Source organism: Mauremys mutica, chromosome 1 (genome assembly GCF_020497125.1).
Source record: "Mauremys mutica isolate MM-2020 ecotype Southern chromosome 1, ASM2049712v1, whole genome shotgun sequence".
NCBI classification, from domain to species: Eukaryota; Metazoa; Chordata; order Testudines; family Geoemydidae; genus Mauremys; species Mauremys mutica.
Genome location: NC_059072.1, coordinates 324,940,961 through 324,955,288, shown reverse-complemented (window position 1 = coordinate 324,955,288; position 14,328 = coordinate 324,940,961). Strand labels below are relative to the sequence as shown.

Sequence of the window (14,328 nt, the reverse complement as noted above, 5' to 3'; positions counted from 1 at the left end):
TGGTCCTGGGGGACCCAGTTTACCTCTTGCTCCCTTGGCTCATGAAGTTGTACATTGGCCACCTCAACAATACCAAGGAATGATTCAGCTACTGGTTCAGCAGGTGCAGAATGACAGTTGAATGTGCTTTTAGTCGTTTTAGGGGGCCCTGGTGTTTACTTAAAAGATTGGACCTCAGTGAGAAAAATATGCCAATGGTTATAACTGCCTGCTGTGTCCTGCATAATACCTGTGAAGTAAAGGTGGGGAAGTTTCCGCTGGGGTGGAGGGCAGAGGTGGAGTGGCTGTCTGCTGAATTTGAACAGCCAAACACAAGGGCTATTAGAAGAGTTCAGAGAGGCTATACAGCTCAGAGAGGCTTTAAAAGACCATTTTAAAAGTGAGACAGAGTAATTGCATTGCTGTAGTGTGCTCTATCTGGGCCTGCACTTTTGTGGCCTGGTAGGAATTGTGTAGTGATTATCGTACATATAGGAAGATAACATTGTCAGTGCATCTATTAATTTTGTTTGTGACTGATCCTCTGAGTTGTGTAATGGTAATTGGTTACTTTCAGAACTGCTGAGCGCTCAGCAGCCTATGCTGTGAACTATAAAAGATTATGTTCCAAACAATAGCATTTTGTTCTGTAACAAAATTAGTGCAAAAAAACCTGTGCAATTAAAAAAACAACATTCAAAACATAATAAAACTTAATAGAGCAGAACTTACCCAAGGGGAAAGAACACTCATGTCCATTTCAACTACAGAGACACCAACCATGTCTTTCACTTGTATTTGAAGCTGTGATTGTCTTCAGTGTCCCCTGGGGTGCAGGGATAGGGGTAGTGGAATGTTGTGGGGCTATGGGGAGGGTCCCGATTTTGAGTTCTTAATGGGTTGCAGAGGGAGGTGAGCCCAGTATTGTTGAACCTGCAGGTCCACCAGAGGCTGCGGCATCTGTCTGTGCTGCCTGAGAAGCCCCATCCATGTCCTGGTGCATTTCCCTATGCTTTTCCTGCTGAGACTACAATATTCATCCTCCAGGCCCTTTGCTCGCAGTCCAGTGCGGCACTGGCTTGCAGGATCTTATTGAACATGTCATCCTGAGTCCTCTTCCTTCTCCTTATCTGGCTGAGGCATTCTGAGGGGAACATCCTGAAGACCGCAGTGGTGATTTTAGCTGATATCTCACTCTAGAGGATAGCAAAGGTAGAGAAGAGAGCACAGCTGCTGCTGGCATCCTGAAGCCACCCACACACTGCAATGGTGCCTGCTGAAGTTACCGCTGAGTGGCTTTGGAAAGTATCCTAACACAAAGGAAGAAATAAGGCACCCCTCCTTAAATCTTTGGCAGCAGATTGCAGAGTATCTCTATGAAAGTTTAATTGAGATCTCTCAGAAGGATTCAAGGGCCCCATCACTATGTACATAAAGAAACTGGGCTCCCCTGCCTAACTCTAGAGGGGAATGAAAAGCAGATAGCAGCTCTCTTGGTGGTACCAGTATGTCTTCAAGTCAAGTAAATTAATGAAAGTCAAAAGCTATATCCTGCTACTTTGGGTGGATCCATCCCTGTAATTGAAAGTTTATCTACACACTGACCCAAGGTTCCTTCCTTGCATTGGCCTAGCCCATGCTCGAATGGCTAGACTGAGGTGGTGTCAAAAACAGTTTATGGCTCACTGCTTACTGGATTTCCCCCGATCACCCAACCCCCATATGCTGCCTCCTCTTCCTCATCCCTCACCACCTCCTCAGCCTCACTGTTCATGGCAGGAACCTGTGATTTGGGCTCCTTGGAGGTATCTACTGTGCTGGGGTGTGAGTGTTTGTGGGGGTTGATGGTGGAGTCTCCACCAAATATGGCCTGTAGCTCTTCATAAAAGTGGCAGGTCTGCAGCTTGGCACTAGATCAATTGTTGGTCTCCCTAGCCTTCTGGTATGTCTGCCACAGCTCCTTGGTTTCATATGGCACTGCTGCTCTCCTCCTTTATATTTCTCCTCCTGCATCCCGTGAGCAATCTGCTCGTAGATGTCAGTGTTTTTGTAGCTGGTTTGGATCTGTGCCTGCACAACTTCTTCTCTCCACAGGCCTAAGAGAGCTAATATCTCATGTCTACTACAGGCAGGACCCCATCTGGAGTGTGTAGGCAGTGTGGTCAACTGGCCTTTTGCACTCTATAATGTAGAGCTGCTAGGTGTGGTTGCTAAGCCAGGCAATCAGGAAAGGGAATTTCAAAAATTGGTGAGCAGTAGAGTTCACAATGATGACCAGAATGGTCAGTATAGGACACTGTGGGACAGCCGCTGGAGGACAGTTAGAGTCAACGTAAGTAACAGTATCTACATGTACTGTGTTGACCTAAGTACATGGATCTTGGCTCTATGCTGCTCAGGGAGGTGGTGATACTGTGTCGGCATAATGGGGTTCTTAGAGTGGTGGGAGATTAAGTGTAGACACATACACAACTAGGTTGATGTAAGCTGTCTTTCATTGGCCTAACTTTGTACTGCAGACCATGCCTATACTCTGGCCTGAGTACCAAGTTCGTCTCTCTCTGCCTTTCCATCACATGAGTTAACATTTGATCCCTTTTCCAGGTCAGAACACCCCTTTAGTGTCTTGAATTTGGCTTCTTTTTCTTATGCAGAGTACTCTTTCTTTCCCTGCCCCCTTGTTAGAATGTGCATTTTTGGACCTAACTCTCTTGGCTGTTTCCCAGGAATCGTGGTCTTGGTATTGCCAACCAGCAAGCAATCCTCAGCTACTACAATTTTAATTCTTGGAATGCTCTGACCAAGTTTAAAGAGTTGCTTCCAACTAAATCCAGGCAAGATCAAGAACCTCCTTGCAAGCCTTTCTAGACTCAGTGGACTCAGCAACCCGCACTATCTCAACCGCCATAGCTGTGAGAAGGAGCTTGTGGCTGCAGGCTTCAACATTTCAGACTGGAAAAGAGATGGCTAAAGGGAGATACGATTGAGATCTATAAAATCATGACTGGTGTAGAGAAAGTAGATAAGGAAGTGTTGTTTACTACTTCTCATAACACAAGAACTAGGGGTCATCAAATGAAATTAATAGGCAGCAGGTTTAAAACAAAAGGAAGTATTTCACACAACGCAAAGTCAACCTGTGGAATTCCTTGCCAGAGGATGTTGTGAAGGCCAATACCATAACTGGGTTCAAAAAAGAACTAGCTAAATTCATGGAGGATAGGTCCATCAATGGCTATTAGCCAGGATGGACAGGAATGATGTCCCTAGCTTCTGTTTGCCAGAAGCTGGGAATGAGTGATTGGGGATGGACCAGTTGATGATTACCTGTTCTGTTCTTTCCCTCCGGGGCACCTGGCACTGGCCACTGTCAGAAGACAGGATACTGGGCTAGATGGACCTTTGGTCTGACCCAATAGGGTCATTTTTATGTTCTTTTGTCCAGCAAACAATTCAGGACTTGCCCTTCAAGGGCTCAGGGTTGTTCTTGGAGCAAACAGATGCCAAGCTCCACACTTTCAAAGACTCACGAGCAACACTAAAATCTCCGGGGCTTCATACACCAGCCCCACAAAGGAAACATTTCAGATCACCGCATCCTCCACGCTTCTACCCTGCTCATCCTAGACAGGATTACAGCAGGAACTGTTTCAGAGTGGTAGCCGTGTTAGTCTGTATCAGCAAAAACAACTTGGAGTCCTTTGGGCATAAGCTTTTATGGACTAGAGCCCACTTCATCAGATGCATGGAATGGAAAATACAGTAGCAGGTATATATATATACATAGTATATGAAAAGATGGGAGTTGCCTTACCAAGTTGGGGGTCAGTCTAATGAGACAATTCAATTAACAGTAGAATACCAAGGGAGGAAGAATCACTTTTGTATTGGTAACGAGGGTAGCCCATTTCAAACAGTTGACAAGAAGATGTGAGTAACGGTAGAGTGAAATTAGTATGGTAAAATTAGGTTTTGTAGTGACCCATCCACTCTCAGTCTTTATTCAGGCCTAATTTGATGGTGTCCAGTTTGCAAATTAATTCTGGTTCTGCAGTTTCACGTTGAAGTCTGTTTTTGAAGGTTTTTTTGTTGAAGAATTGCCACTTTTAAGTCTGTTATTGAGTGACCAGGGACGTTGAAGTGTTCTACTGGTTTTTGAATGTTGTAATTCCTGATGTCAGATTTGTGTCCATTTATTCTTTTGCGTAGAGACTGTCTGGTTTGACCAATATACATGGCAGAAGCATGGCAGGAATAATAGGCTAAGGCCACCTCAGCCCTCTTTCAATCAAGGCCAGGGCTCGGCGAGGCAATCTTTGGCCCCTAAGCAAAACGTTTGAAGGGGCGCCCAGGGGCGACGCATCAGACCAGATCCCGGATCCTTCCCACCGTTTTGTGAACAATCTATCCCATTTCTACCATGCCTGAGCCCGGATCATCTTAGACAATTGGGTCTTGCACATGGTAGAATTGGTATATTCTCTTCAATTCTGTTCGCTCCATTTCTCTCTCCCAGTTGTCTTCCCGGTCCCTCTTCAGGGACCCTCTTCACAAGCCACTTCTCATACAGGAGGTGCAAATGCTCCTAGAAGTTGGAGTGATAGAAGAGGTTCCTCAGAAATTCAGGGGCAAGGGGTTTTATTCACGGTATTTCCTAATCCTGAAAGCCAACGGTGGACTCAGGCTTATTTTAGACTTGGAAAACCTCAACAAATTCATGAAAAAGCTGAAGTTCCGCATGGGCTCCCTGGCTTCTATTATTCCTTCCCTGGATGCAGGGGACTGGAATGCCACCCTTGACTTGAAGGACACGAACTTTCACTTGTTGTTAGTCCTGTCGGACAGGCGGTTCCTCTGCTTCGTGGTCAAAACACCCATTATAAGTTCAAGGTTCTCCCCTTTGGCCTATCGGTGGCCTCTCAGGTGTTCCCCAAGTGGATGTTGGTCGTAGCCACTTCCCGAGGAGGCAACAAGTACAAGTAGACGACTGGCTAATTAAGGGCCGCACCAGGGCTCAGGTGGAGGAGCACATGAGCCTGATAAGGTCAACTTTTGACAGGCTCGGACGAATACTGAATGTGACAAAGTCAACTCTAACCCCCACTCAGATGATAGAGTTCATCGGAGCTCTCCTAGACTCTGGTCAAGCCAAAGCATTACTCCCAGAATCTCATTTTCTGACAATGGGCGCCATCGTAGAGGACTTAAGGACACCCCATTACTACAGTGCAAAATTGTCTGAAGCTGCTTGTTTGTATGGCAGCTTGTACATATGTAGTACAGCACGCAAGACTATGGCTCTGACCTTTTCAGGCCTGACTGGCCTCATTGTACAGACCAAACCGAGACCACCTAGGCAAGATAGTCACACTTCCTCTACCAGTTATTGAGTCCTTCCCTATGTTGGCTCAACTCACAAGTGGTGTGTGCAGGGGCACCCTTTTCCAGTCACGGACGCATCAGTGATGGAATGGGGGGTGCATGTAGGAAGACTCAAGGCCTCTGGTCCCAAGCAGAACTTTCCCTGCACATCAACATCAGGGAGCTAAGAGCAGTTTGCCTTGATTGCCAGACATACACATCTGCCCTCCAGAGGGATTTGGAATCGGTATTGACCGACAATACAACAGTGATGTTCTATATAAACCGACAGGGTGGTGCTTGCTCCGCTCCCCTATGACAGGAAGCCCTCAAACTGTGGGATTTCTCCATTGCCCACTTGATACATCTAGAGCAGGGGTAGTCAATAGGTGGACCATGAAACAAATCCAGACAACCAGATGCTTTTGAATGGACCCCAAAATCTTTTTATTTACTACTTATTATCATCATTAGTATTTTTTAAATTATTTTCTCTGGAGTCTGGACCTTGATTATACCTTGACCAAGAAATTTGGACCTTGACAAAAAATAGACTATCCCTGATGTAGAGGCGGCATACCTTCTGCGCTCTTAGAACAAACTGGCTGATCATCTCAGCAGGTCATTTCACAATCACAAGGACCTGAGAGGTCCTACTGCCTGCATGTCGTGAATATCTTCCATCAGTGGAGAATTCCCAAAATAGATTTGTTCACAACAAGGCACATTGGAAAATATCAGCGGTTCTGCTCCTTCCTGAATCACTGCCCACGCTTGCTCATGGACACTTTTCTCCTCCCTTGGAAGGACCACCCGCTATATGTGTTCCCGTCGTTCCTTCTTGTACACAAGGTCCTGCTAAAGGTCAGAAGAGAGAGAATATCAATGATATTAATAGCACCAGTGTAGCTGTGCCAGCACTGGTTCACCATGCTTCTAGACTTGTCAGTGGACACTCCAGTGACCCTGCCCCTGGTCCCAGACTTGATCATGCAGGACCATGGCTACCTCCAACATCCCAATCTAGAGTCTCGGCAACTCATGGCATGGAAATTCCATCGCTAAACTCCTTGGAACTGGCATGCTCAGACCCTGTTAGAGAGCCACTTATTTGGCTACGTGGAAGAGATTCTCTATTTGGTCATTACAAAAGGACACTCCACCTTTGCAGTCATTGATTCCCTATATCCTGGACTATTTACTACACCTGAAACAGCAGAGCCTGTCAGTGTCATCAATAAAGGTGCACCTGGCCCCCATCTCAGCTTTCCATCCAGATTTGGGCGGCCAGTTGATTTTCACTAACCCCATGGTCGGCCATTTTCTGAAAGGACTGAATAGACTGTACCTTCAAGTAAAGCAACCGATCCCCCTGTGGGATCTCAACCTGGTATTCTCAGGACTGATGGGGCCTCCCTTTGAACTCCTAGCAACATGCTCACTTCTCTACCTTTCCTGGAAAGTAGAGTTCCTGATGGCTATAACTTCAGCCAGGAGGATGTCTGAGCTTAAGGCCTTGACTTCTGAGCTTCCATATATTGTCTTCTGTAAGGACAAGGTGCAGTTGTGGCCCCACCCTGCCTTTCTCCCAAAGGTAGTTTCACATTTCCACGCAAATCAGGACACATTTCTCCCAGTTTTCTTTGCTAAACTGCACTCCAGCAACTGGGAGTGAATGCTTCACTTCCTTGGACGTTAGGCGAGTGTTAGCTTTTTATAGTGAAAGAACAAAGCCATTTTGAAAATCAACACAACTCTTGGTTGAAATTGCAGAGTGCATGAAGAGACTTCAAGTGTCGTCACAAGAAATTTTCTCATGGATCATGTCTTGTATCAGGGCGTGCTACGACCTAGTGAAGATACCTGCCCCCGTACTGACAGCACACTCCACAAGAGCACAGGCATCCTCAGTGGCATTCCTGGCGTAGGTCCCCCAGTCAAGACATCTGCAGGGTAGCAACATGGTCATCAATCCACACCTTTACGTCGCACTGCACCATTGCACAGCAGGCCAGAGATAATGTTGTATTTGGTAGAGGGGTGCTGCAGTCTGTGACTCACTGATCTCCAACCCCTCTTCCTAGGAGATGCTTGGGAGTCACCTACTTGGAATTGACATGAGCAAGCACTAGAAGAAGAAAAAATGGTTACTTACCTTCCTGCAACAGTTGTTCTTTGAAATGTGTTGCTCATGTCCATTTCAACACCCACGCGACTACCTCTCTGTCGGAGTAGTCTGGCAAGAAGGACCTGAGGAGGCGGCGGGTCGGCAGGGACCTATATATAACGCCATGAAGGCAGACTCCAGGGGCCTCCACAGCCAGCCGACAGGTACTGCTAAGGGGAAAACCTTCTGACAACTCTGCATGTAGCGTGCACACACCTACTTGGAATGGACAGGAGCAACACATCTTGAAGAACAACAGTTACAGAAAGGTAGGTAACCGTTTTTTTCCACTGAAGGAAATAGGTGACTGGAAGGATTCTCAGTGTTTGTTCACTCTACAATTGTAAAGGTTCATCAATGGACTGGGACTTCCTCAAGTAACAACCCCTCACTCTCAGTTGGGATTTTAATCTACTTCTCAGAGGTCTCACAAGACCCCATTTGAATCAATGGTGACCTGTTTCTTAATGAACCTCTCTATGAAGATGGCCTTTTAAATAGCTATTAGATGGGCATGAAAAGTTGGAGAAATCAGGATTTTGATGACAGATCCTCATTTACAATATTCTTCAAGAACAAGGTTTCCCTATGTCCACACCTTAAATTCCTGCCTAAGGTGTCATCTGAGTTTTGCCTGAACCAGGCTATACATTTACTCATCCCCCACTCCCTGAAACCACTTAACTGAGGGCAGGAAGTTGCTTTCTATATCTTTATAGAATCATAGATTTGTAGGACTGGAAGGAACTTCTAGAGATCACCTACTCCAGTCCCCTGAACTCATGGTAGGGCCAAGTATTATGTAGACCAGGGGGTCTCACAACCCAATTTTTGGTGGCCTCAGTGAGCCATCAACAGTTGCTTGTGGCTGCGCTGATAAATTTTCCTACTTTACTTTAGGAAAAACAAATAAATATGCACATATACATGTCCAAATTGTAATTTATGTAGGTTTTTGCAGACTCAATAATACACAGTTGTATTTTGGTGCCCCGACCCCCACTGTCTTGCCTGGCCCTCCACGGATTCCACCTGGCCCTTGCCGCCTTCCTTCCATCAAGCATGGGCTACTTGACAAAATTAGGGAACAGATTTTATTCCAAGTGCTTACAGATACCTAAAATGTTAGAAGGGCTTCATCCAACTTGGTGATATATGAATCAGTAATCCTTCTAAAATGAACAGTGAAATAGTGATGTTTAAAGTCACCATCAGTTTTAAAAGTTAAGAAGTTCTGTTGTATTCCTTCTTACCCCCTTTATCACAAGAACGGCCATACTGCGTCAGACCAAAAGTCCATCTAGCCCAGTATCCTGTTTTCTGACAGTGGTCAATGCCAGTGCCCCAGAGGAAATGAACAGGTAATCATCAAGTGATCCATTCTTTGACACTTTTAGCATAATTGCATCGGTGCTTCCAGATTTTGCTTAGAACCTTTGAGTGGTTATCTGCATAGACTTTGGAGTAATTACTCAATGCTCTTAGGTCTTTCTTCCTAGATTCCAGTCCTCGATAGACTCTACCTTGAGGTCTTTACTGTGCTCAGTTTTTGCTTTACATGGTTTCAAAAAGTGCTGCTGTGAGATATTCCTCACAGGTGAGCATGACTTTTGCATTTTGTGCTTGGGAGTTGAGGCAATTGTGTGGGTGTGTAGTGAGGTGGCCTGGCTCCCGGCGGCCCCTGAGAGAGAGGAACCAGAGCAGCCACCCCAGTGGGCGGAGCTGCCGCCACCTGTTCCCGCCCCCCGGAAGTCAAGGGGCGGGACAGGAAGTATAAAAGCCCGGCCCCAGCGCTCAGTTGGAGCCCAGCGGCCGGAGAGGACAGACGCTCCTACTCGGGCTCCTGCCGGACCGAGCCTGCCCCGAGCCAGGTACCCTGACACAGACGGACCGAGCCTCCCTCGAGCCAGGTATCCGGACGTGGACCGCCCGAGCCTCCCTCGAGCCAGGTACCCCGAGGTGGACTGGCCGAGCCTGCCCCGAGCCCGGTACCCCGAGGAGCGGCCCGAGCGTCCCCTTGACCCGAGTCCGGAGGAGCGGCCCGACCTAGACAGCCCTCAGCACGCCGAGGAGCCCATGGTGTGGGACCCCGCTGCCGAGCCCCGCGATGAGCAGGTACCCATGGAGGGGGAGACGGGAAGTAGCCCGGGGGTAGCTGACCCCAGTCTGGCTACGACAGAGGAAGAGCCGATGTCGGTGTGTTTCGGTCAGGACCCCACCGACACAGCAGCAGACTGACTGCCGCTGGTAGGGCCCCGGGCTGGGACACAGTGGAGTGGGTGGGCCTGTGTCCCCCCTGCCACCCCACTTACGGGTGGCAGTCTCCCCTTCACACCAGCGTTCAGGCATAGAAGCCTGCACACACCTGCTGTTGCTCAGCTCCTGCCCGAGGACCTGAGCCCCTTGAACTATTGGTTGCTGCCCCGCCCTGACCTAGGGCTTGGGCTTACAGACTATCATTGCTGCTCAGCTCCTGATGTAAGGACCTGAGCCCTGAACTATCATTGCTGCTCAGCCCCTGCTGTAAGGACCTGAGCCCTGAACTATCATTGCTGCTCAGCCCCTGCTGCAAGGACCTGAGCCCCCCTGGACTCTTGTGTGTTGCCCCGCCCTGACTAAGGGCCTGGGCTTCCTGACTTGGTTATTACTGCTCAGCTCTTACAGTAAGGACCTGAGCTCTGAGACTAGTGCTACTGCCCCGCTCCTGGGGCAAGGACCGGAGCCCTAAACCTAGCACTAAGTGTTTGGTGCCCCGCCCTGATTGAGGGCCGGGGCTTAGCGTATTGACTGTATGGGTGCTCAGCCTGCAGACAGGATCTGAGCCCCTGGACTCTTGTGTGCTGCCCCGCCCGGAGCTAGGGTTAGGGCTTATTGACTTGGTGTTTGCTCAGCTCCGGCTGCAAGAACCGGAGCTTAGAACTGGTTTGCTGCCCAGCCCTGACCGAGGGCTGGGGCATTGCAGTGACCGTGTGCCTTTTGTTTAGCCCCTGCCTGAGGGGCAGAACCCGAGACCTTCAGAACCCGAGGACTGATTTGGGGCCGTGTAGTGAGGCGGCCTGGCTCCCGGCGGCCCCTGAGAGGGCACGGCCCCCCGTACCGGACTATTACAGGGTGTTATATGTCTGATTAGAAATGTCACCCATAACGTGCAAACTTTTCAAGAGGCACTTCTGAAAATTTCCAGTAAGATGGGCATAAAATTGTCCTGGAATCCTTCAAACGATTGATTCTCTAAATAGAAGCCAGAGTTGAATCCCTTCTTCTTGGTGCTAGGATTGTCCACATCAGCACAGACCCAGCCACTCTTGAAGCAGAACGGATCGACAACACAGGTTGCCTCAAAGTGGCTTGCACAGGTCATGAAGCCAAACTCTCTGGAGTACCGTGAGGCTTTATCTGTTGCAAATTAATTCACCAAATTGGGGTGTGTGCGTGTACATTTCACAGAGGCAAGAGAATATTATAGAGACTGCTCTGGAAGAACTGACCGTCCACAAGTTTCTCCAGTGACTGCATAGACGTCTGGCTTTGACTTAGTCACTGATGATAAATCCTTAAAGACTAAGAGCCAAAAGTACCCAAACGAGGTTCCCTCTGCAAACAGGATAATTATGCCCTTACATCCTCCTCTTGACTGACCTGAAGCAGAAACGGAAGGGCCCGTCCACTTCTCTCCCCTGGACCTAGGTGTCGAATGATTTGGGGAAATTACTAGGAAAAGTTGCTTCAGAAAATCCCTCTTGAAAAAGTCTACCATCAAGCATGGGCTACTTGGAATAAAATCTGTTCCCTAATTTTGTCAAGTGCTTACAGATACCTAAAATGTTAAAAGGGCTTCATCGAACTTGGTGATATATGAATCCGTAATCCTTCAAAGGAAAAATTCAAGATGGTCACCTAAGAGCAAGTATTACTACTACTAGATAGAGAACACAAAGCCAGTGACCTCTATCTTCTTGATGTTTTGTGTACATTTGGATCCTTACCTAACTGAGATCTGTATCAAATTTGTATAAAACATCAGCACTATCCATTTTGTGTATTGCCTTTTGTGTTGGCATCTGTATTGCTTGTGTTCACTAAGTGATTACCTTGGCCTAGTTTGGCTTATCTGCATGGTTTGAGAGTGCTTTTGTGGGGTGGAATGATACTACTGATGGGGGTGGGGAGTATCTGAAATCAGTCGGTCACCATCACGGTGTTGTAATTACCTAGAGTTCACTCAAAGTCTCAACTTGTCATTGGGTGATCAGTTGACATACATAGAAACTCTTCTAGACATGTAGACATGGCTCAACTGCATCAAGACAGGAGCCCAAGATATTCTAAAGTTAAGAGAAATCCACTCTTCAGGATTTGTCAGAGCCAGGAATTTTCAGCTCTAACAATATTAATGTTAGCTCTGCTGGCTGCAACAGTATTCATAGTAGCCATGATATATCGTAACATCAGACAACCTCAGTGGAGCCTTTGATCCACTGAAAGTATGTTGTATTTCACCAGTAATTATTTTACTACTGATAGTTTTATAAGAATCATTCAGGGTGGAAGGTTAAGTAGAGAGTATTTCTATAAGATACTGGTGCACAAGGGCTTGGCCATTTTGTATCTCAAATTAAGTTGGGAGTGGTTTAAGATGAAACCAGTCTTACTGCTTACAAAAGAACATAAGAACGGCCATACTGGGTCACACCCAAGGTACATCTAGCCCAGTAATCCTGTCTTCTGATAGTGGCCAATGCCAGGTGCCCCAGAGGGAATGAACCAAACAGGTAATCATCAAGTGATTCATTCCCCGTCGCCCATTCTGAGCTTCTGGCAAGCATGTCTATAAACAGCTGAGAGATCCCATGTATTTTAGTTCAACTACATGAAAGCATTTTTAATGTTTCTTTTTTAGCATTTAACATAAAATCCCACTTTGCATGTATCATACTGAGTTCTATTTTGGTGTCTAATTACTTGTGCCCTTTCTTCCTGCATGGGTGAAGTCCTTTTTGGAGCCTAGAGTATCCCTATCTTAAACTTCAGTTCTCCATCCCACCTCCCTCCAAGAAAAGACTCTCTTTTCTCATTACACCATTTATCCGCTAGCAGGAAGGGATAAATATGAGTACCTCCAAACTATTGTAACCACTCCGACTTACCTAGGCTCTAACACAGTTCACAAAATTGTTTTCAGTACTCTTGAAATTAAAAAGTATATATTTATTTTTAGCCAAGCCATCCTTTCCTGCCAAAAGAAATGTTCTAGATCTTTTATGTAACACAGGAAGATTCTAATGAGGTGAGAATAGCAGAAATGTGTACTTACTGTAATATAACTTAGTCATAACTAATGCCTTGTTTTGCTTTGTTTTATGTTTTAGAAATATGGCAAATTAACAACTTGTACTGGTTGCAGAGCTCAGTGCAGGTTTTTTGAAATGACTCAGTGCATAGGACCTAATGGATATATGGAGCCATACTGCTCAACTGCATGCATGAACACACACAAATCAAAATATGCAAAATCACAAAGTAAGTGAAAAGGATGGTGGCTTTTCGTCACTGATAAGAGTAGACTTGAATTAAAAAAAAAAATGGACTTCCATGTTTTACTTCTGCTTATTTCTCTGGTGAAGAAGAAAAGACATAAGTTTTGCAAAAGGAGTCTCACTTTGTATTAAGATTGTTTTTTCTATTTATAATATAAATTCATGTAGGTTTTAAAATTACACTCATCACTATTGTATCTGAGTGTTTTGCAGATTTTAAAGGAAAAAACAAACTCTCTTTTTTATATTCTAGACTTGTAATATTTTAGTCCCTGCTCCTGGTCATCTTCCATTTGGAATATTGCAACCTTCTCTTCCTTTTAGCTTATTGATTCGCAAATTGTCGCTGACCCCCCTCCCCCCCGCCCCCGTAAAAAATGTTTCCCAGTGTATTGAGGCTTGTAGGTTACTGGGGGGGAAATGTTGAGACATAATAGTGTACACTAGTGATGCTACAGAGTCAGATATAGTACAGTCTTCATGCATGTAGGGGGTACTTTTTTCATATTTGATACCATCCAGTACTGAATAAAATTCCGTCCATATGCATGAGGCATTGCAACTGTGTCTCCTTCACAAGATGCGTCATTTAGCCAAGACATTTATTCTGGGAAAGGGGTGTATAAATATATCAAGATTTCTGAATGGGAAAAGGAGACAGAGTGAATTAGCTTGATCACTAAATAGGAAGTACTAATAAGTTTTTGATAGGAACACAAAAATACTTTAACATTGAGGTTTAACAAATAAGATCAGGAAGAACTAAAATGTGTATTTTTTCTGGTGTGTGTGTGTGAGAGAGAGAGAGATTTTCAGAGCCTAATAGTTTTTTTTGGTTTGTTTTTTGGTAAGAAAATTTAATTATGAAGTTTAGCTTTTACATTAATAAAATGAGGGGAAGTGGTAAATTATAACCCAGTAAATTTCTACACTACAATTGTATTTACTTTCTGTGTAAACTACATTTTTCTTTTAGGTATGGGAATTATTTGCCACTTTTGTAAACGAAACTCTTTACCTCAATATCAAGCCACAATGCCTGATGGAAAACTGTACAACTTTTGCAGTTCCAGTTGTGTAGCTAAATTTCAGGTTAGCTGTTGTGTTAAATCTTTTGCTCCCTGAAAAATATATATATATATATATTTGTTTATGCGTGTGTTAAATATGTGCATATTAAAATATCTGGCTTTTATATAGCTTACTTTGATTTTTTTACTAAAACTAAAAAAAGCCTATCTTGGGCCACAGGCAACTTTGACATAATGAGAAGTACAATTTCAT

The 14,328-nt window shown here is 45.5% G+C and overlaps 1 protein-coding gene across 6 annotated transcripts in view; it reads left to right on the top strand.

Moving 5' to 3' along the window:
• The window catches only part of ZMYM2 (zinc finger MYM-type containing 2), a 179,442-nt gene that overhangs the window by 79,137 nt on the left and 85,977 nt on the right, over positions 1–14,328 (top strand). For 5 of the 6 annotated variants that reach the window (XM_045017911.1, XM_045017873.1, XM_045017881.1 and 2 more), the window contains 2 exons: positions 12,877–13,027; positions 14,021–14,136. The exons of the other annotated variant lie outside the window; for it this stretch is intronic. In XM_045017911.1, the coding sequence (XP_044873846.1) occupies positions 12,877–13,027; positions 14,021–14,136 (267 nt within the window). The remainder of the gene's footprint in view (positions 1–12,876; positions 13,028–14,020; positions 14,137–14,328) is intronic. 6 annotated transcript variants of the gene reach the window in all.